Source organism: Aquila chrysaetos, chromosome 11 (assembly GCF_900496995.4).
Source record: "Aquila chrysaetos chrysaetos chromosome 11, bAquChr1.4, whole genome shotgun sequence".
Lineage (NCBI taxonomy): Eukaryota > Metazoa > Chordata > Aves > Accipitriformes > Accipitridae > Aquila > Aquila chrysaetos.
This window is the reverse complement of record NC_044014.1, coordinates 23,294,508-23,316,574: the sequence shown is the minus strand read 5'-3', so window position 1 is coordinate 23,316,574 and position 22,067 is coordinate 23,294,508. Positions and strand designations below refer to the sequence as shown.

At 48.1% G+C, this 22,067-nt stretch overlaps 2 protein-coding genes across 8 annotated transcripts in view; one reads left to right on the top strand and one right to left on the bottom strand.

Annotated features, from left to right (window-relative positions):
* HELLS (helicase, lymphoid specific) overlaps positions 1-22,067 on the bottom strand; it is a 71,343-nt gene that overhangs the window by 44,713 nt on the left and 4,563 nt on the right. For 2 of the 4 annotated variants that reach the window (XM_041127228.1, XM_041127227.1), the window contains exons 2-4: positions 21,714-21,967; positions 20,829-20,955; positions 7,105-7,199 (exon numbers count right to left, since the gene is read on the bottom strand). The gene's annotated coding sequence lies outside the window, so the exon portion shown is untranslated. The remainder of the gene's footprint in view (positions 1-7,104; positions 7,200-20,828; positions 20,956-21,713; positions 21,968-22,067) is intronic. The other 2 variants (XM_041127229.1, XM_041127230.1) reach the window with 2 other exon arrangements.
* LOC115348364 overlaps positions 4,310-22,067 on the top strand; it is a 32,690-nt gene continuing 14,932 nt past the window's right edge. The window contains exons 1-2 of one of the 4 annotated variants that reach the window (XM_030030922.2): positions 4,310-4,646; positions 14,736-15,586. In XM_030030922.2, coding sequence (XP_029886782.1) covers positions 4,598-4,646; positions 14,736-15,586 — 900 coding nt within the window. In that variant the 5' untranslated portion in view covers positions 4,310-4,597. Of the gene's footprint in view, positions 4,647-4,750; positions 4,929-14,732; positions 15,587-22,067 lie in introns of those variants that run through there. The other 3 variants (XM_030030920.2, XM_030030924.2, XM_030030923.2) reach the window with 3 other exon arrangements.

Genomic DNA, 22,067 nt, shown 5'->3' with positions numbered 1-22,067 from the left:
CAGCACCACTGGCATGGCTGATCGGGCAAAAGTAGCTAACACCTAAGACAAAGAGCAACCCCACACAGTCACCCATTGGGGACAGGTCCAACCAGCCCTGATGGCTGCTGCACAGACCATCCTCTCCCTGTCCTTTCTCTGCTGATGGGGAGCCCCCCTGTAGCATGACATTATATCCTCCCTTTTTCCCAGGCTGTCACACAGATCCAATGTCCCTCTACCAGCTATGTCCCCAAACCTTGCTTGTACCAGAATGAAAGAAAACGCATTTGAGTCAAGGAGGTGATTGAATTGCACAGGGTCCTTTTGTGCCACACTGCAGGTGTACAAACCAAACCAGGAGGTAGTTGAGCAATCTGTCCAGATCCAGCTTTAACTGAGGAGTCAGGGAATGGGATGGAAAATAAGGTCTAATATATACATACGATGAAAGGTTGACAGTTATTTCATTGTTTGCTTCAGTGTGAAAACCACAGTGACAATGATACTGGAATGTGTTTTTCATCACCATGAATACTTCACACCAGGTGGAGGAACCTTTCACATGCATGAGAAATCCTGTGATTTGGGGGCTGCACAACGTAAAGAAGACGGGTCCTGAAACTACTTAGAAAAATCCTGTTCTGCCAGACAAGCTGTGGCAGAAGAAGATGAAGTTATTTGCACAGGGGACTTGCCTAAAGCCAAACAACAGAGAAACACCTGTCCCAGCCAGGAGAGCTCACCCATGCAGAGCTGCACATGCTCAGGGCTCTGTCCTGCTACTGCGTAATTTGGCTCTTGGGGAGTTTTTTGAAGCAAGGCTCACATTTGACAGGCATCCTCCTTTGCAACTGTGGAGCACCTCAATGGACGCTGCAGCAATCACTTTTATGGAAGATTTGGGGGTGATTCCAACCCCTGTAGCGCACAGTAGTAACTGGGGCATGGAGGAACAGCACAATGGCCCGCATAGTTTTAGGAGTAACCACTAAATGTACCTCCCTTGCTTTCCAGGTGCCTAACTTGGGAAATGAACTCTAAACAGACCTTGCACACACCCTCACACACCCTCCTTGGTGCAAAGGCTGAGCAGCTCCCTGCGAGCTCGTGCCTGGCTTCTCTGCAGTAGGGAAGTACCCTTTGCTCTGAAGTTGCTTCCCACCAGCCCCAAGTCTCACAAAGGTGACAAGAAAGATAGGATGCAGCTGTATGCCCGGGGGATCCAGAGACATAACAGCTTTCCACACTCAAGGACTTCTTTGGGTGGAGAGTTTTCTTATGGTTGAGGAAATTGATGCATCCATCAGAAATGAAGCTGATGCTGACTAAGAGGTTTTTCCTCTTCCTGTTACATCCTCTGCAGCTCAAGAGGGAATTTCCTGCCTGGTTGCAATTCAGAGAATCCATTCCACGCTCTCAGTACACGGGTGAATGGGAAGGACCCCTGGTACAAAGACTGGCAGCCACAGGGAAAGGGCAGATGTAGCATGTGCCAAAAACCACAGCATCCTCATGGGGCACCTGGTAACGTGGCCCCAGTCCTCAGACCAGGCTGTCCCCATGGCTGACACAGGTCCATTTCCCTGCCCAGCTGGTTCCTCCCCATCCTTGTGCTCTGCCCCCAGCACAGCAACGTACAGCTTGGCCCCGGCACCACACACTCCCCTCACTAACAGGCTGGACTTTAAGGAAAAGGAGCCAGACTGTCTCAAAACTCCCAATTAAATGGTGAGACCTGGCAATACTCTTGCTGCCAGACAAGAGATGAAGCTGCAGGAGAGAAGCATCCTTCCTTTCTCACTTGGACTACAGCAGCAACAGGGCTCAATGCATTTCTGTACAGAGGGGATATGACCTTTCCCATGCTGGGGGTGTTCACAAGGTTTAGACAAAAGCGCATTAATAATCAGTTGCCCTTTTCTGCACTTTCTTCAAGTTTGGACACCAAAACCAGGTACCACTTTGGTTTCTTGTGGGCTGTTTCTGATGACGGCTGGAATCAGTGGTGTCCACCCTTTGGAAGGTTTCACTGCTGTTAATAATACAACCACAAAATGGTAAAATCTCCCTTCAGGTAGATGCATTTACACTGGAATAAAAGTCCTAAGCATGCTATAGCTTTTTCCTGATCCAGTGCTAACCTATTCTTGTGTAAAACATTTTGATGCTAATATACAACTCAAACCTGAGTTGAAAAAATAAATAAAACACAGTTATGCTACTAAAACTTTTCAAGGGTAGACAAAAATAACCACATACAATGCCTAACGACAGCTTCGTGGGGCCCTCTAGACTCTGAACACTGTCGCATATTGTGTTAACACAGGGCACTTCCAATATTAATTATCAGTTTCATAAACACAAACACACCCTCTTGTGAGAGTACCTAGAGCATTAAATTCTTGCACTCATTGCCAGGCGTTTTCATTCCATGTTTGCCCTAGCCCAGGGCTGGAGCACTTGGCTTGTGCACATTCCAGGGGATGTTTTATTCTTGTTCAAAAAGCTTACTGTCACTGGGTTCTTTTATTTATTATATTTTGGTAAAACAGTCATTTCTGTTGGCCCCAAGCATTTGTTGAACACAAGGGCGTAAACTGCGTCTGGAAACGGCCAGCTTGAGACTCTCCTTAGGAACCTAGTTTTCTGACAGCACCAAATATTTTGCTGACTACAAATTAGATAAATTTCAGAGCACTTTGAGTTGCAGCTATATATAACCATCAGCACAGTAGCTTTTTTTTTCCTACTGCAAACTAGTTATTTAAAAAAAATAAGCCTCAGGGTAGCATAGGAGTGTGTTCAGCAGTGTACAGAACAATGGAGCTTAATGGCAGAAAGAAAGGAGCGTGCAATGGTGTATGTGCAGCAGAGCTGGAGGTGAGAGGGTAATACTTTGTCCCCAGAATTCCTCTGGCTGCTACCAGTGCTACTGAATTCATGCTAAGGCAACTGTAAATTATCCTTCTGCTGCTCTAATAATTTAAGTCTGCCCACTGCAGCTGGGAGCTGAGACGGCGAGCCCAGGCTGGTAGCATGGGTAGAGCATGGCAGCACGTTGCACACCAAGCACACAGCAATAACCACAGCGGTGCACACCCCGCCAGCCTGAGACTGTCTCAGTGCAAGAAATAGGGACCTCCTTCCCCGAGGGAATTTATGGCTTTCCTTCTCACCAGCCCTGGGCACAACCCTCTTTGGCTTTCCCAGAAAAACAGGAGCAGGCACTGGGTGCACGAGTGCTGCAAGGAAATTGGGTGCAGCCCACAAACACTCTATCCCACTGCAGTGGGAAGCAAGGGGGGAGCAGTGTAATGAATCTCCCAGCCCAGGGAGGAAGGATGCCTTCTGTTGGATGACATGAGTTTGGGAGCAACAAAATAATAACTAAATACAAAAGCAATGTGGTGGGGAAAAGGGACCAGTTAAACACCCTGTCTTTAAATTGTGACTGATGCCAATTGGCAAACTCCAGTGACTGCTACAGCAAAAAGTCAATTCACTTCAGTTGATGTCTGGCCCGTGGTGTTTGTTGCAGAGCCACAGGAGGACTGGCACCTGGGGGAGCAGAGCGAGGGGGCAGCTGGACTGGATCTCCCCTGACAGCTCCCCTCCTGCCTGGCTTTCTCATGGCACTTGTAGCAGGGCTGCAGCACCCGCTGGCTCTCTGTCGTCTCCTCTGGGCCGCTGATCTTGTGGACAGCTGAAGTCCACAGAATTAGGCCGGTTTAACCGGTGGAGCAGCACATTTTCTCCTGACAGTGCTCGAGTCAGCAGAAGTCTGGATAGGAGAGTAATGCAGGGACTGGTGCTCTCTTAGCAAGCAGAGATCCCATACAGGTTATGGGGCTGTTGGTTATAGGGAGCTTGTGTCACTTAAACTTAGCCTAGGAGTAATTTCCCACTCGTTTCCCAAGGCGGCACTCCAGTGAGCACAGCCATGCCCAGGGCATGCCAGAGCTCTTCCTGCCTGGCCTGCGTGTTTGGAGTTCACTCCAGTGGGGTGACACCACAAACCTGCCCACGGGAGCTTGCATTTGGGACCGTCCTGCCACTGCCCCCCTCACCGGTGCCTCTTACCCATAGCCTGCAGCCCCAGCTACAACCAAGGCAGAGCTTTCCACTACGAACACATAACATGCGATTTAAATAGAGAAAGAAAAAAGCTGAAAAGAAAAAACCCCACCAAACCCACTCTGCTCTCTCTCCTCCCAACCCAAAACATTCCGGCCTTTCCTTTCCTGCCACTTGAGAGGGGGGTTTATTGACATTATGCAAGCGCTGAAACGTTTTTCTTTTTCTTCTCTCCCGTCCCTTTTTTCCTCTCTCCCCCTCCCTCCTCCGGGGGTTGCAAAGGTAGTTCAAACCCCTCCAGTCATCTCGGCTTATCAGCCAAAGGAGATGCATTCCTCCGGGCTGCTCCCTTTATAAGTCACTGCTGGCCGGGCGCCCGCTCGCCGCTCCGCAGCCTCCGCGCCGGCAGCGCTGCCCGCCGCCCCGCCATGCCCTAGCCCGGGCCCCGCTCGCCCGCCGGGGGACGCGCAGCAGCCCGGGGAGGGCCGGCGGCGATGGCACCCCCGTCCCCCGCCCGCCCCTGAGGGCGGCTGCCGCCGGGATGTTCAGCTGGCACCGGAGCTTCACCCTGGGAGCGCCCTGGAGGAGAGGTGAGTCCGCCGCCGCCGCCGCCCCCCCCCGGGGCTGCCCCGGCCCGCCCGGAGCCAGCCGGCAGCTGCCGGCACACCTCCCCAAACCCGCTCCTCCGCCACCCCCTTCCTTCCCCTCCGCGGCCGCGCAGACGGTACTTAGGGCAAGCCCAGCGCGGCCCGCCCCGCTCCCGGGTCCCGCCGGACGGGCTGCCCGGACCGCACCGCACGGCTGCCGCCCCGGTCCCGGCCCCGGCCCCATGCTGCGCTCCCTGCTCTCCGGCTGCCTCTGCCCCCACGCAGGTAAGGCTGCAGTGAGCCCCTCCTCGCTTAAGCCTCCGGCCGGTCAGCTCCTGCCCCGGGGCCGGCGGCGGGAGGGATCGCGTTCTAGGAACCGATTTGTTTTCCTTTTACAACGGGTTTATTTTGCATTTGTAAGCGTGGAACGGCTCGGGAGAGGACAGCAGGAGAGGCGGGAGCGCTGGCTCCGGGCGGTCTGTGCGTGAAGGAGGGCGAGCTGCCCAGGGTGGGAGCAGGAAGGGGGAAACCGGGGGACTGGCATCCGAGCGGCTGCGCGCACGTGTCCCGCCGGTATCGCTCGGGTTTTGCGCTAACGCGAGGCGGATCAGGTCTGCCCTCAGCCTGTCACCGCGCCGGCAATGGGTATCGGATCGCTTTCTAGGCTGGTACAGCCCCATCCAACAGGCATTATCCCGAGTTTGAGAGGTTTTATCTGCTCCCTCCTGTTCCGTGCAGGGAAGGCAGCTGTGGTCCTGCAGCAGATCACTTGTAACTTCGTAAGTCTGTTGTCAAAACAAATGATGTGGTCTCAGACCGCCTTTTTCAGGCACAATGGCTCTGGTATGTTTTATTCCTTAGCCAGTACTGCAGGCTTTGAGATCGCAAGCCCCGGGTAGCAGAATCCCCTTAGCATCCCTGTTTACCCGTCAGCTTGGCTTGTGCCAGCTGTAAATCAGATCTGCAGTTCCTGTCTCCGTTATCATCGCTGCACCGGGTTGGTTTGCTTGGCATGGAGGTGGCTACAGACAGGGCTTGCCAGAGTGTAAGTGTAGTGAGCTGTGCAACAGCAGAGTGGTAAGGAGGTTGCAAAACGCTGTGTTGGAGTGGTTATATCTCCTGGGGTCCTGACTTCCCACCTGTATGCTCAACTCCTGCCTCCTTGGACTGCTGCAGTGCAGGCAGCTCCTGCAGAGTCACCAGAGCTGCCACATTCATGGGCATCTGCTCAGGCACTCACTGCTGGGCTTGTGCTTCCCAGCTCTTCTGCTCTGGGGCAGCTACTCAGAGCTCAGTGCAAGCTGGAGCCTCTCTGAGGTGCCCTAGCAGGTAACTGCCAGGCACTGCGCTAGCAAGGGCTGCTGAAGCACATTGCTCTGCCTGGGTTTGGTCTGGAGACTGCATTTCACCCAACGACACAAAGGCCTCTAGAGCAGTGCTGCTACAAGAGCACTCCAGCATCACCACAAGATGTGGAGAGTGTTTGAAGAGATGCCATTTTACTGTATGGTGGAAACCGCTCTTTTTTTTTTACCCCTGGATGTAATTTGACCATGAATTTGTTTCCCCCAAGCTATATAGTGCAAGCCTGATGGCAGGGTTAGGAGGGGAAAGGAAGCTTGCTCTTCCACCTGGAAGTGTCCCTCATCACCCCAGACACTGCAGTACTGTCGTAGGGGTAGGTGGAAGCTTTGGTGGGGGAACAGATGTCACACAGAGCACTGAGGGATCAAAAAGACATTCAGCTAGAATTTCTCCAAGTAAGAAACAGGGACACCACTCCCTAATCACCTTGGCTGGAAAGGGGCACCAAATATTATGTGTCCTGGTTTGGACCCAACCTCTACTCAGAGCCAAGAATATGCGGTTTCTTCCGAGCTTTGTGGCAGGGACTTTAAAGTTACATCTCTGAATGCAGCTTAGGATACAGAATATAAACCAAACAAGACTTTTAAATTTGTTTTAGAGTGTCAGCTCAATAACAGGGGTGTAGGCTGGATCTTCCCCCCCTCCTTGGGGGGGGGGGGGGCTGTTAAAGCAGAAGCATCAGGGCGGCAGGACCTCCTACATCAGCAAGTTCAGTTTACTGCAGCTACAGAGCCCTGCATCACCACCTCCTCATCATCTCACCAAGGTCCGTGGGTGGCCCCATGAAGAGCAACAAACCAAAAAACTGTCACCACTCTCATTGCAACCATAAAAGATTTCAGACATACCGAAGAGTATGATTACACCTGCTCACTGCTCCCTCGTTTGAGCAGAAGCAGTTCTCTGGGGTTTTGCCTAGGGACAGCAATGACTGCACATGAAGAATAGGTTAACAGTGACCTTTCTGATACATTTATGAGTTCCTTTGGCTTCAGTTGAAGCACCGGGGTCTTAATGGCTTTGGTCTGTGGGGCTATTGAACAGTTGTTTATCCAAGCTTATTATAGGCAATAAAACCCGAATTACTACATACCTGTCATCCCTGGGGGGCAAGTTCCATCCTTGCAGAGGGCCTCCTGTCTCCTAGTCCATTTCTGGCTGAACACTCCTTTGCAATATGAGGCAGGCCTGCAAATCAGATGTGCAAGGAAAAATCTAAATTAGACGGGTTTTGCCAAGGTGCGGTATATTTGTTTCCATTGTTTTCATTTTCTGCTCAGACACATTAGCAAGCTGTGTGCCAAATAATCTTTTGCTATTATACAGGGCTGCTCATGAAAGCACCGTTTCCTTTATTTAAGGTTTTGAACCTTTCTACTGAAGGAGCACATGGGAATTTCCAAGGAGAAGGATTTGCAGGTCTAGTGAGAGCTATCATGTCCCTGAAAAAGTCACACAAATAAGCACCATAGGTGACTGCAGGAGCTGAGCCTCCCCCTGATGCCAGGAGTTATGTTGCAGAGTAGGGAGGACCTGGGCACAGATCCTTGTGCACCAAAATTATCCTTGGCCTGGTTCTCCCACTGGGCTATATATAAAAACAGGTAAGTTGCAGGGTAAATGCAGTCATGAGTGGGAGAGGCTCTTTAGCTGGTGTTATGTGCATGGTCAGGTATTGGTCTAAAAATTGGTGACTGCCAGCCTACACAAGTAACTCTCATAAACCAGGTGGTCTGCAGGGACCTGCTGTGCCCCGGGTCTTTCTGCCAGAGGTCACTAATCTATCAGACCTGTCACTCTGTTTCAAAAACTTCACAGGTCACTTGGAATGAATAGAAGCAAGCTGTAAAAATGTCAAGTGGCCTCTCTACTTGGAAATCCATTTCCTCTTTAGTTCACCCAACTATATCCATCAGTAAACAATCAATCTCCCTCTCATTCCTCCTCAAATGCCTGAAAAGAGCTATAATTATCTCCTCCTTTTCTAAAACATATATTAAAGCAATAAATGCCTCTTCAGAGTCCTTGAACCCTGTTATCTTTCTCTCAGCATCTGTTTTATATAGATTTATCATTCCCAGCTGCAGCTATGGTGGATCTATAACATTTCTGGTCACATTATATTACCAAACTATCATCTGGAGGAACTTCACACACTTAACTAACAGCAAGACTGGAGAGCACCTTGGAGCCAAACAATCCAGGAACTTTGTGCTTTTCGTTCGAGGACTGTCCAAGATCTCAGCTTTGGCATAATTATTCCTTTGCATTCAACATTTCAAGCAAATCAAATTGTATATATACTCCCATGATATCCACATGCATTTCAGTTCCCCACTTGGATAAATTGAAATTTTGAGAATGGGGTCTATCACACAAATATTCAGTTAACACATGGGAGTGTGTTCTTCTGCGAGTGTGAATTTTTCAGTCACAATTCCAGTTAAAAAAAAAAAAAGTTTCTAAGACAGTGACTTTCAAGCCTTCACAAGTCTTTACCATTGTAGATAGAGGTTGTAACTGGTGCACTGAAGACACAAGACCTTTCCAATAGGTATCCTTAGAAATTCTTGGGCTCACGATTGTCCTAATTGTTTAGGAGAAGCTCTTGCTCCGATTGGGCAGCCCAAGATACAGCAGCATGCTCACAGACTAGCTTTGCTTGAAAGGCATTGGGAAGGCAGATTGTCTGCAGAAACTTGGTGCCAAGCAGTACCCCTGCCGTCGCCAGGACTGGGATCAGGTCTTCAACAGGCCTGTAAAGCACCAGGAAGATCCTCACCCCATGGAAGGCCATGGCAAAGCTGGACTGTGAAGATAGATTTCCCTCCCAGAGGGTCAATTGGTGGTGGTTGCTGGGGTTTTTTTCTGGGTGGGGGTTGGTTGTTGGGTTTTTTTGGTTTGGGTTTTTTGGCAGCATAAGAGTAATCCAGTTCTTGTAAGTATTGGGGTCCTGTCCATGCAACGACTCCCTGTGCCCACGGGGCTATGCAATGGGCAGCCACTGCCCAGCTGGGAAAGTAACACAGCTCCTGCATGCTCTGCGTGGGGGCCAGCTGGTGGGCTCCTGCTGAGAAGGAGGTGCCAGCACAGCCCCACCACCCAGCCCAACCCCTCAGCACATATGGGGGAAGAGTCAGCAGCAAAAAATGCCTATTGTTTCAGAAAGGAAGTGACCCCTTTTCTCTTAAATGCTGGGAAATGGAGACCTCATCATTGGTGAGAAAAAAAATGTCCCCTCTTTGCAGTGAAAGGGAAATGCCACCTGAGCTGTACTGCCAGCGGTGTTAGAGAATGTGTCACAGTGACAGGACTAAAGGGACACTTTTTTGTAAAGGAAGGAAGGACAAGGGAATGCAAGGACTGAATGGGAGAGGCAGCCTTTCATTTCTAGGTCATGAGTTTGACTCCAGCTGACTAGTCACTGCTGCCTAATGATTCTTCAAAAGCTGATGATCATCTCTTAGTTTGTTACTTGGAGGCCACAGCCCCATCACAGAACCTGTCCTGCATGGCACAGGATTTAATCCTTGGCACAGCTGGAGCTAGAGAGGAGTTACTAGACAGGCTGTGCAGGTGCTCTATGTGATACAGAAAAACCTTTTCTGGGACTTCGCATATGCATCTTGTTCCTGCGCTCAGGGCTGAGCAAACTGGTAGGAATGATGGGGTTTGACTTTGGTCTTCCTTTTCAGGGCAGCTGTGCAAAATCCCTGCTACTCCAGCAACCCAAGTCATTGGTGATGCCATTTATTTCTGGTGTTCTGTTCCTGTGGCACACTACAGCTGGAAAGTACCAGCCTTATGGACTCAAATCTAGAGGGTGTTACACGTCTTGTGGTAGAGGGGAGTGGGGAGAGGAGTAGGCACTCTGAGCATTTCTGGACTGCTCACCTTGTGCCTCTCCCTGGGACTGCCACCATGCATAACCCTGCCAGCACCACCCACTGTGGATGGGTTCGCTGTGCACTTGAACTTTGCCTGGGGACAAGCAGAGGGCTGCCATGGCTCTTATGCTGCTATCCTTTGTAACACAATGGCAGATGGAGACAAGCAAAGCTTTGGCTCCGATTGTGCCAGTCATTGTGCACATGTTTAACAGAGATTCTCCCCATGCCAAGTAGCCCACAAATCAGGATGAACATTTTGAGAAGATGGGTAGGCACAGACCAGAAGGGAGAAGGGCAGCACTGTACAGTATAGCTCTGTACTGCCACTAGCAGCACTCATCCCACTGCCAGTCTGGCCTCTTCCCACCACCAGTACTCCCATTAGCCAGATGCACCAGATGCTATGATACTTGAGTCAGTGCATCAGAAGCCAAGGACCCCTCCCAGGGACGTAGCAGAACTTAACAGGGCTTGCACTGAAAGAATTGCCAGTGCAACGCTTTGGAGCATGGGGATTTGAATACAGACTTTGGCTTGGTTTACTAGAAAGGTGGGAGCTTTTGCAGGAATTGGGCCTGGACAGGACTGGGAATGCCTGGGAGTTTTGCCTGGGCAGTTGTTCAAATGCATCTCTTGCATGCAGCTTACTGGGATAAAGAAACTGCTTGAAAGCAATTTCATGTTTAGATATCCGCCCTCCTTCCTCAGGTCAGAAATCTCTACATTAATGCACTAGTCTGTGCCCTGGCAGCTACTAGTTATTGTGCAACAGGAAAAATACACTTGGACTTAAAACTCCAAGGAAGGAAAAGCCTTGGGGCAGGAGCTGATGGGAGGGTATTCACCTTTGAAGGATTTAAGTTTCTCAGCTAGGCTTTCCTAACTGCCAACAGAGAAGTATCCTAGAAAGCAATTTGGAAACAAAGCAAAGTTCTAGAGGCTTAGCTGGGACACATCAATTCCTTTCACTCCCTACTAATTATCTTCAGCTATCACCTCCCCGTGAGATTGGAAGCAGTCTTATTCTCCAACTGTACAGGCACAGGAAAAATCCAGCAACTTGCACACAGTTACACATAATTAGTCACCATCAGTTACAGGCTGATATTATAACACAGGGAACCCTGTTTATCTCTAGTGTGATTACAAAGCCATATAACCCTTTAAGAGGGCTACTAGTTAACTGGAGACAATGTTTGGCCTGGGCACACACTGCTGAAGATGCTGCAGAAAACTATACTGATTCCTAAGCATGCACACACAACTCCATTCCCTCCAGTGCTGCCATACCAGTGTCCCAGCCAGCTGCCTGAAAACAGCATCCTTCAGTACCTTACCCCCACCCCAGAAGGGGTGTGGAAAACCATGCAGGGGAAAAGAAACAAAAAACAACAACAAAAATCTTGGCTGATTTCCCAGGAGCAGCAGTGTCAAACCTGGCTGGCCTCCAGCACGAGTAAATACATCTTACTAACCTTAATGCCACTGTTCAGCTCTCTGAAGTTCTTCACACCTCCTTTCAGAAGCCCCCGCACAGCATTGTAACCATACCTCTGTGGCACACTCCTTCCAGCACCAGGCAGGAGTCCATCATCCCTGCTTTGCTCCAGGCCCCTGGTATTGTTGTACAAAGCACTTACAGGCCAAGTCCTCAGCCAGAATTAGCTGACACAATTCTGTTAGGGGCCCTGGTAATGAGCTAATTTATAGCAGCTGAGGGTCTGGCTCACTTTTTTTTTTTTTTTTTTGTAATTGCACAGATGAGCTTTAATTGCACCATTCTGGTGTTTGTTGGCAATATGCTTGAAAGAGTTGAGCATTTTTTTATGCTCTTTCAAGATCTGTAGCACAAACAATCTGCTTGTTGGAAGCCCCATGGTTTACATTCCCTAACCCAGTTAACACAGAGGAAGAAGAGACTGTTCCGTCAGTGAGGTGCAGCAAGAAAAACTTGAGTTTCAGGTGACTGCCTTAATCATGGGAGATCTCTCCACTGTAGTACAGATGACCTCATTGACCATGGGAAAGTATCATTGAATGAATGAGGATAAGGTGCCTAAGTGTGTTGCAAAATCCTGCCATCCTTTGCATCTATTCTGAACTTGTGGTAGGGGGATGATAACATTTTGCATCATTGCAAAGGGTTGGGAGGATAAATCAGAAGTGCTCAAACACTGTGGTTACCAGGACCTGCCAGTGCCGAGATCAATGGTGTGCAGCCTGGAACAGATAAACAAGAAATTGTGAAACCATGCAATGTTGCTAGTGACCACAGGATGGGGAGAGCAAAGGACTGTGCTATCCAGAGCGCAGACTTTTCTCAGCACTGGAGTTGTTGACATCGAGGGGACCCTCACGCAGAGGGTCAGAGATTTAATCTCATTTTTTATTTTTTTCTACAGCAGCCAAACTTTCTGGTATACATTGTAGCTTTCATAGTCATAAAAGATACAAATTAAAGCATCTGGCAAGACCTCATTTTAATACGCTGCTTCCTGATTTCAGACAAAGAAATATTTGTGTAGGCCAAGGTGAAACCGGTTAAGCAAGGAAAAAAAGGGGCAGATTGAAAGACAGTAAGAGAATCTCCAAAGGAAAGCATGGCATGGTTAATAAGTGAAGGCGATCAGAGTCTGTGGGAAGGAACTACCATTGCATATAGTAATTCCTGGTAAGAGTGACAGCTGTATGATTTGTTCTTAAAAAGAAAGTGCAGCAATGCAACTGCTCTCCTCTTGACTCCCAGTGGTTTTGTTGTGCCATCTGGGGCGGTGATGCCATCAGAAGAGCCTGTTAGCCTTTCATTCTTCATGCAGATACACTTTGCCTCTCACTGCCAAGAGGTGTTTGCAGCTGATCAGGTAGATCCTCTTCACTCCAAATCAGTAACGACTCAGCTCCAGCTCCTCCTTCCAAAACCTGGCACCAAGCTCCCTTTTACAAGTGGCATTTTGCTGTGCGTGAAGCTGCAAACCAGGGTCCCTCCTTGTCCTCATTTCAGGGTCCATCATGCTCATCCCAAGAGTGGAAGGGCTGTTACCCAGCCCGGCACAGGCAGCTCCTGGTGAGCTTTCCTGTGGTATTTCTGTGGGCAATGTCTTTCTCTTGTCCCCCACCACAGCAGTGTACTGGTGTTGCGTTGCTGACAGTCTGCCACTGACTGTCCCAAATGTGGCTCTTTACAGTGGAGAGGTACCTGTGAATCCTGCCAAGGGAGGCGGGTGCAATTCTCTATATGATAAACAAGATCTTCTGTAAGGGTTATAAGCACTATGTGCCCAAGTGCCACAAAAAGCCCATCAGATGGGATTATTTAGCACTGACAGCCCTTTATGAAAATCCAGTGTAAAATATTAAATCTATGGCTGCCTATGAACAGTAAAGGGCATGTTTCAGTGGTATCCCAAGACATTCTGAAGATAAAATAGAAGGAATTTAAATAAAGTAGAAAATGATCCATTTTCTGTAGCAATGTAATAGCTGGCTTAGCTAGCATTCTGTAGCAATGTAATAGCTAGCTTAGCCTTAATGAGTAAAAGTCTCCCTTGTCTGTGGACATTGCAGAAAGCAAGGTGGAGGAGGGAAGGCTGGAAAATGGGTTATTTCTGAAACAGGGAGTTTCCTGGGTTACCGTGAAGGAGGGCTGCACAGCAGAGTTCTCCCTGTTCTACCACTGGCATGGGGTCCCAGGCTTCCCTGCTTACTTAGGGATAATTGTGTTACCAGGAGTGAGTTTGTGAAGCAGCTGCTGGTTTGATGTCAGGCAAAAAGGAAGGAAGTAGGAGAGGGGAATGAAAGGAAATGAAGTAGGAAGTAAGATATCCTGAAAAGTCTACGTATTGTAGCCCTCTGAGGTGCTCTGGGTCAGGCACTAACAAGGGAAAAACTGAAGTTTTGTACTGCAGCAATTCCTGGCCCTAAATCCATGAACAGATGGATTTGGAGCTGACATTTGCAGTTTACTAAAGGGTGGATGCAGAGCCTTCACTGGCTCTCATGCCAGTGTGAACCAGAAGTCTGCCCTGTGAAATATTAGATTCAGAAAAACAGTAAGAAAACCTGGGGGCAGATCTTCAACTCCTGTAGATCAGCCTTTCATCCAGACATGTTCTACCACATTACCGTGTGAAATAACTGTGATGTGAAAACAAGTCGTCTTTGTCCATGTGCAAAAAGCTCATGAACAAAGCTGCCCCCATCTCCTTTCTCTTTACAAAGAAGGTAAGAGTTCATTTCAAGAAATTACTTCATAGCTAAAACCATACAGGGAGCGAAAGAAAAAGATCTACAGTGCCTCGTTTGCTTTTCCTATCAGTACTTGCTTTTCATCATCTGTATGTGTGCAGAGAATACGGCAGAGAATACAAAACAGTTTGCAAATTGCTTGTTGCAACCCAAAATTCACTTAAGCCTGCAGAAAGATGGATTTCATTTTACCCTTTTTTCTGCTGGTTCAGAATACATTTAATCAGAGGAAATATTTTAGCCTTAAATTAATGTCTATCACGCTGAAAGAACATGTACTTCTCTGCATCTGTATGCAGGTAATCACTAAAAAGTCATCTGGCTACATGTGTTTTCTACCTATCTACTAAATCATAGCTCTGTGTGTATTTAAGACTCCACCTGAAGGAGTCTGGGGCTATGAAAGACAACACTTCTGTTGCAGCAAAGCCTGCAAGAAAGCTTCATACAGCTCAACAAAAACAAGTTAGGGCTGTCCCCCTCTACCACCTTACTATAGACCGTTTTACATCTAACATTCCTCAGGAGATGCACTAGACACTGAGTTTTGTAGCCTCTTGTGACCTTCTACTTTTTTTTTTTTAAGCAGGTAAGAAGAGCCCACCTGCTGAGGACAAAGTTGTGTTAACACACATGAAGATACTGAGCAATGAAGGAATTCAAAACCCAGGGTTAAGCCCAGAGGCTCCTGCTGACACAGCCTGCACAGAAGAGTCCCGTCTCCCTGGTGCCAGTCTCCCACCGGTCTGCCAGGGAAATCCGCATGCAGCAGCCGCACCAGCAGATCCAGACTATGCAGATGCCCCAGCAAGCACAGACTATGTAGCCACGCTGCCTGACCTCAGTGCCTTCGAGTCCAAGTGCCGACTTCATAGATTCTCCAAATTTGAATCTGAGGACTCGGGGGTTGAATTGCCAAGTGGGGCTAATTCTCCATCAACACCGACGGGTTCAGAGAAGAGCTTTGTGCTTCACAGCAGAGACTCATTTTGTGACTCAGGTGTGCTTAGCACCTCTTCTTCTCCAGAAATTGACCATCTGATAATGAGAACATGTAAAGAGCGTGCCAGAAAAGTCAGCCACCAAGATCCAGAGAGTGAAAAACAAGCTGAGTACTACAGCCAGGAGGCAGATGCCGTGCAGGGTCCTACAGCTTCCCTTGAAGACTTCAGTGTCCCTCAAGAAGAAAGTCCCGATGAACATTTTGACCAAAGCAAAAGGCAATCTCTGGAAAAAGAACCTACCCCAGAGACAGACCTTCCCAGGGAAAGCACTCTTCCCACCCCAGCTCCCATAGAAGAGCCAAAGACAATTGCTGACAATTTCCCAGAGAACTTTGGCAGCATGCAAGACCTTCAGATCCATGGACATCAGCTGAAGAAGTACCCCACAAGTGACAGTCTGAATGAATACATGGATGAATGCTGTAGACTGAGTGAGGTAAGAAACACCTAAACTGAATCTTACAGCTAGGCCGGTCCAATACCTCAGTCAGGGTTCAAGTCCTATCCTCTGTCACGAACTAGGACACATCTGAGTGAGTTAGAAAATCTCCCCTGAAACTGTTGTAAGCAGCAAATCTTGGCATTTGATTTTTAAGGGCTTTTTTTCATAGCTGTGAAATTCTGAAGTAATTCACATATTGGGTCTGGGTAAGGATGACTAACAGCTCATGGAGATCTGATGTTTCAAAAAGCCCTACATTAGAGCATGGACTTTATTCTGGTCTTAAAATGAAGATTATGAGGTTAGTCATCGTCCTCTGATACATGGGACGGGGATCAGAACATAGTTTCTTTTTCAATGTCAGATTATTCCTGTTCCCGGGAACAACTAGACTGCTGTCAGGGCACCAAAGTTTGGAAAGAACTTGTCTAAGGGGTAGCTCATTCCTGTCCAGGCCTGTCCTGTCCTCTTGAGCCAGCTCTCTCGAATAATGCGTGAGCAGGGAACTAATGCACAAATTCAAATCTTTGCTGGGATAGAGATGGAGATCCCATTTTAACTCTCCAGCACAGCTGTGATGGAAACTCCTGTGTTCTGAGACTGACCAAACTGCAAAGACATATTTTCAGCACCTTGTTCTACTCTTACCCCCTTGCTGGGTACTCCCTGCAACTGATAGGAGAATAAAAAGCCCTTCTGTGCACTTTCTCCCATAGTGGATGCTGGCAAGCAGTCACTCCAGTGCTCTTACTGAAGCCCCATGCTGCCGACACGCAGACAGATCGCTGCCTTGCCTGCCTGCTGCAGTGCCTTCCATGAACCAGTAATGGAAAGATCTAACTGGGGAGCTGATTCTTGATAGAGAGACAGACCAAAAAGCCCATGAGCAAAAGGAAAGGAGGGGGCAGGCTAGATGAAGAGGGTCATACAGACACACCAAAAATATCAAACAGTGCATAACGGGGATTTCTTTTTGGGGTGTTCATTGCAGTAACATTGATGAATGGGAGATGGGTGGGAGGAAGCCAAATGACAAGTGCTGTGTGCTGTGCATATACTTTCACCATGACTTCTCTGCCCGGGCCCTGAACCATCAGGTGATGGCCTTCCTCTCCAGCATGCCAAACCCTCCCAAGCAGTGAGGAAGGTCAGAGATGGCCCACCTCTGGTAACATTGCATATCAAGGCAGCACAAGCAACACACAATCCAATGGAGCACCTTCTTCCTCCCCAGACCTGTCTCACACACGGCAGAAGACAGATGTCTGTTTTGCACCGTTCCCAAACAGACAGCGACCTGGCCTTTTGGCAGAGAGTTCAAAAAAGGACCAGAGCAGGAGAGTTTGAATATAAGGAGACTTTATAAAAAGCTACCCAAATTCTCTGTTGTACTCCAGAGGGTTCGCAGCCAGCTTGGTCTTGTCTGACAGCTCTAGCTGCCCATGAAATTCCTTTAAATCCTTTGTGAAGTGGAGCCTCAGTTTCCCAAAGCAGAGCATTTAAATAAACAAGAGAATAAATTAGAAAGAAGCCGAAGAGGAAATGAAGCTCTTGGTGGCTTATCTCCCCTCCTTTTTAATATCCTCACTGGCTGAGTGGTAAAACTCTGTGCCCCAGAGCACTTTTCTTTGTTTGTTTTTCGAGCTGTATAAATACAGCTGTGACCTAGATGCTGGGGAAGTTTGTCCCTCTTCACAGAGCACCTCCAGGCTGCTGTATCTCAAAAGCAGTGCTCTTCAAACTGCTGGGATGGCAGGTAGCACCCAAGCTGACTGGGGCAAGAAATGCCCGCTGCTGCTGCGCAGCCCTGTGGCTGCTGCTGCGCTGTGTGCCTCAGAGCACAGGGACAGCCCTCCTGCAGCTGCAGAGCCTTCTGCCCTCGCCAAACCTGCACAATGTTGACCTGTTCTCACTGTCATACAACAGAGGCAGGACAGAGTGAGACCCCCTCAGAAATGATGTCCTGATGATCATCTGCCCACACAGCTGATGGACGCCTCTTGGTTCACCCCAGCTGAGGCTCTGCTCCAGGCTTATACTCTGTGGCTTTCACATTTGCCTGTAACCTGTTCAAGATACAACATGTTACTTAGGAGCCAATCTCTTGTCTGGCCTGATGTCATCTCAGGGACTCAGATACCCCTAGAAATGCAATCAATGTTGTCTGAAAGACAGCAGGCCAGTACAAGGTATTCCCACTCTGCTTGGCAAAGGACATGGCAAACCAAATTGTTCCATCAAATCAATTCCTCCTGCATTAAATTCATGTTGACAGAGATGCAAGAGTGCTTATAGGGGCTTATATTTAATGCCAGGTGAGAGCATTATTTAATTATAGGTGACAGCAGCTTCCTCAGTTCTGTTGCTGGTTTGGGGAATACAACTTCCAAGTAACAGGAGAGCAGCTGAGGTTCCCCAGCCCAGGTGGCTGTGGCAATGCCATCAGCACTGTCCTTGCCAGCACACCACAGCCGAGCAAGGATTCAGTCTCTGGATGATGTCCCTTGATGTCCTCCCGGCCTCCCTCACTGCTGAGGCCACTTCCAAGAGAACAGGAAGGAAAATGCTGAAAAAGAGAGGCTGGAAATGACCAAATATTTTGGCCATTTAGATTCATTTGGTGAATGGCTTTGGCTGAAAATATACATCAAATCATTTCAGTCTGGAATTTCTTAAACAAAGGTTTCTGATCTTTTGTTTTGAACCATTGTTATTTTGAAATTTGCCTACGTTTAGAAAGATGAAAGAAAGTGGAAGCTGTCAAACAACAAGTGAAAGAACTTTGAAGCCTAAATAAAAGCATTTCCTTTTAAGCCAAATTAAATGTTTGGGGTCAGTTTGAAGATACATAGCTTTTGATGCTTTTGCTTTGCAAAAATTCCTCACGCTCCATAAAGTTTACATTTAAAGTCCGCCCATACCCCTGGAAGAAGAGGGAGGGTGGGACCATTGTCGTCATTAAATGAAAAAAAAACCATTATTCACACAGTGCTAATTATCCTGGGCCAAGGCAGTCAAAATACTTCTCTGCAGAGAATGGAATGGTTCAGTGGAAGGATAGGGCAACCTGTGATTGTCAGCCCCATAGCCTGTGCGTGCTGCTCGGAGGAAACTAGAAGCTATCAGTAAGCGCAGCCCCTCCTGGACAGCAGGGTGGAGCCGCCAGAAATATACAGCACGATCACTCTCTTTCCTGTTATTCACAAGCCTTTTGGTGCTGTCGGCTTCCAGTGACAAATGCTTCCCGCTCAGCCTGTGACGTCACTAATCAGTTGCTCCAAGCCCATGATGGGAGGTGTGTAATTTCATTCCTTGGCTGTTGGCACAGTGACCATACGGCCTCTGTACTGGCCATGCTAATGTGGTGGGAGTGGGCAGTGAGGGATTTATGGGAGAATGGAGCATGGTATAACTCAAAATGATCCACAAGAGAAAGTGAAGAGCATTGCAAGAAGTGCAGAAACCTAAGTGACTGCAAGAAACATCAGCGAGCTCCCATCTGAAGGAAGAAGAGCTTCACCTGCCAGCTAGTCTTGCCTGCCAGCTTTGGCTCCTGCTGCCAGGTCCAGCCCAGGACAGTTTTCCATTGAGCCTGATAGAAGAAAAGCTCCCAGCTCTGTGACTCTGGTGGCTTCAGAGGAAAAAATGTGATTTTACACCAGTAAAAACATTGACTGGAGGGCTCTAGATAAGCCAAAGTTCCCAGTGCAGGTGTTGATCCTGTATTTTTAGGCTTCCTAAGAAATCTGTGGGCCAGCACAACTACGATGGTTTATTGCCAGCTGAGCAGTGATACATGTCCTGAAAACCTGTCCCCAAAACTTAGGTGAACACTCACAAGAGCAGAGATCTCTTTTTAGTTACACAGGTTTACACCTGCAGGGTCAAAACTGTAATGGGAGTAACTCAGCATAGTATAGCTGAGAGCCTTGGATTCCTTTTCTTCCAGCTGAGGGTCTGGTTCAGTCTGATGTACCTGAAAGCAAAGTCTGGCACCTATTTACATATTATGTTGTTACTTTCCTCACTGATAAATTATGCCTGTCTGATCCTCTGCATCTTCACCTTCAAAAAAGTAGGTGAGATGTTTTTCCTTCTTCATAGGTTTCATCAGCTCAAAAATGGGCACATGGCTTTTGATCCAATACTATTTGACAATCCCCATGTGGGGAATGGGAAAAATTTCAGTCTTGTTAGGTGGATGTTTTGGGAAGCTTCAACTGGGAGGACAGAGACTGGAAGAGACTCATCCCGGAAAATGTCTGCAGTTTTCCTATGGTTGCTCACCCTCCACTGCTAGCATAAAACTCTCTCACTGGTGCCGAGAGGAAAATATTTGCACCAGAATGTGACAGAGCAGGTTCTGTGCTGCACTTGGCATGACCAGAGATAGCGAGGGCTGTTTAGGTATTTCCAGTCTATGGAAAAGAAAGTCCTGGAAGGATTCCTAGAGAGGCCCTCTCTGAGCAATCGTTTTGGAGGCAACCAGCTAAATTACACAAATTTTCTGTATTGAATGCCTGCCATATCTGAGCAATCCTGATGCTAATAGGCATTGTAGCAGGGCAAGCAAGGTGAAGCATCCCCCTTAAAGGCTTCTACCCTTGAATGCTGACCACGGAGGTGGCTGGCCCTGCAGCGATGGGCGGGCACTGGAGGCTCTGCCTGATTTGCCTTTTGCTCATTTGTGCTTGCTGGGATCACTTCAATAAAATGCAAATTAATTTACTATTAAATAGCCCAAATTGACTGCCCTGAGCAGCCTCTGAAGGATGACTGTGAAACAGGGGCCTCCAGCATGTTGAGTCCAAGCTTCAGTCTGGTTTAGGTCCTCTAAAGGAGTAAATCCACCTTGCCCCAAGGCCTGGAGCAACTGCTCTACGCCTTTTCCCTCTCATTTTCTGGGGACCTCTATTTATTTTCAGGAGTTGGAAGTTCTCCCTACCTTTTGCTAAAAGCCAGATTTTCTCCATGCTTGTCCTAAAAACCCCTTTGCTTTCAAGTGCCTTGAGCCCTAGACACAGAGCACTGGAAATCAGGGCCACCTCCTCTTCTTCTCCCCCTGCCCGTTTTGGCCTATAAACCTAGCAGCTGCAAACATGAAGCAGGACCTTACAATACTAAGCACAGGACAAGTATGGAACAAAAAAGAGGGTCTCTAACTGAAAGAGGTCACAGTCAAATGCTTCATGCTTTCTCCCCAGTCCTGAGGTTACAGCCAAATGTTTTACTTTACCGTCTTTTCCAGGAGCTCCTCTGTCCCTTGTAGTCTTCCCTTGTGTTTCTACAGCTGTAACAGGCTGGATTTGCTCACTGTGTCCTTAGGGCGATACAGACATGCCATCAGTCACTGCAACAGCAAACTGGCAGAAAGGGAAGTTGTTAAATGTGCAAAAAGAGGGTACAGAGTGGCAGAAAGCCTATGTTTTCAAGGATAATGAGGAACTTCGGACTACCCATTTTGGGACAGCTCAAAACTGCCAGATTTTCAGAAGCTGATGCTCACGTACTTTCTGAAAATCATGCTTCTGAGGCTGGGCACCCCCAAATCCCTAGTTGCTTTCAGATATGTTGGTTATAGTGCTTTTGACTCAAGCTTTTCCCAGCAGACACCATGTAGGTTTTGTTCTCCCTGTGGGTCCTGGGGCTGTACCCCTTCCCACTGCACAGACATGCTAAGGACTCAGTTTTTTGGCTGAGTAACCTTTGTCTTGCCACCACTTCTGCAGGCTCTGCCCGAGAGGAAAATAAAAATCATGAATGTGAATGACTGGTCGGCTTAGAGTCATCACAGTTTTTCATATGATTTCATGTGACCTCTGTCCCAGCCTCAGACACAAAAGCATCTGGACATAATAATACCTGTTTATAAATAACTTTGTATCATCATTTGTTTAAAAAGAAGTAAATCCTAATGTTGATTATTTTTGAACACACCATGAGCTTTCTGACATAATGAAAAGACAGGAAGAGTCCCAAGGCTGGCATTTCCCCAAAAATGTAGATTGTTGTGGGAAAGGAGACAGAGTAAGCTTCCTGCTTTTGTAGAGGGAACTTATTTTTTGAAATAAGATAAACTTAGAGTGCTGCTTTTGTAAAGTTCGAGGCTTATTTTACTTACTGATATCACACGCATATCAGCAGGCAGCGCCAAGGTGGAAGTGAGCCTCCGCACGTGTTTGTTAGCAGCACATTCGGCAGAGTCCACTTGTGGCACAGGAGAGGACACTTGCCATGCATGGGGAAGTCCTGGGGCCAGAAACGGCGAAGCGCAGAGCAGGAGGCTGGGAAGCACCGTTGCCTTTCCTCTGCCACAGGATTACTGTCTGTCTCTGGCACTGCCCTTGCCTGAGTAGCAGTGAGACTCTGCAGGTGCTAGGTGTGGAGAGATCAGTGGTACAGAATATCCTGCGATAGCCAGTTGGCAAACTCGATCCTGCAGACTTTCTTCAGGCATCTCTTAATGACTGAGAAA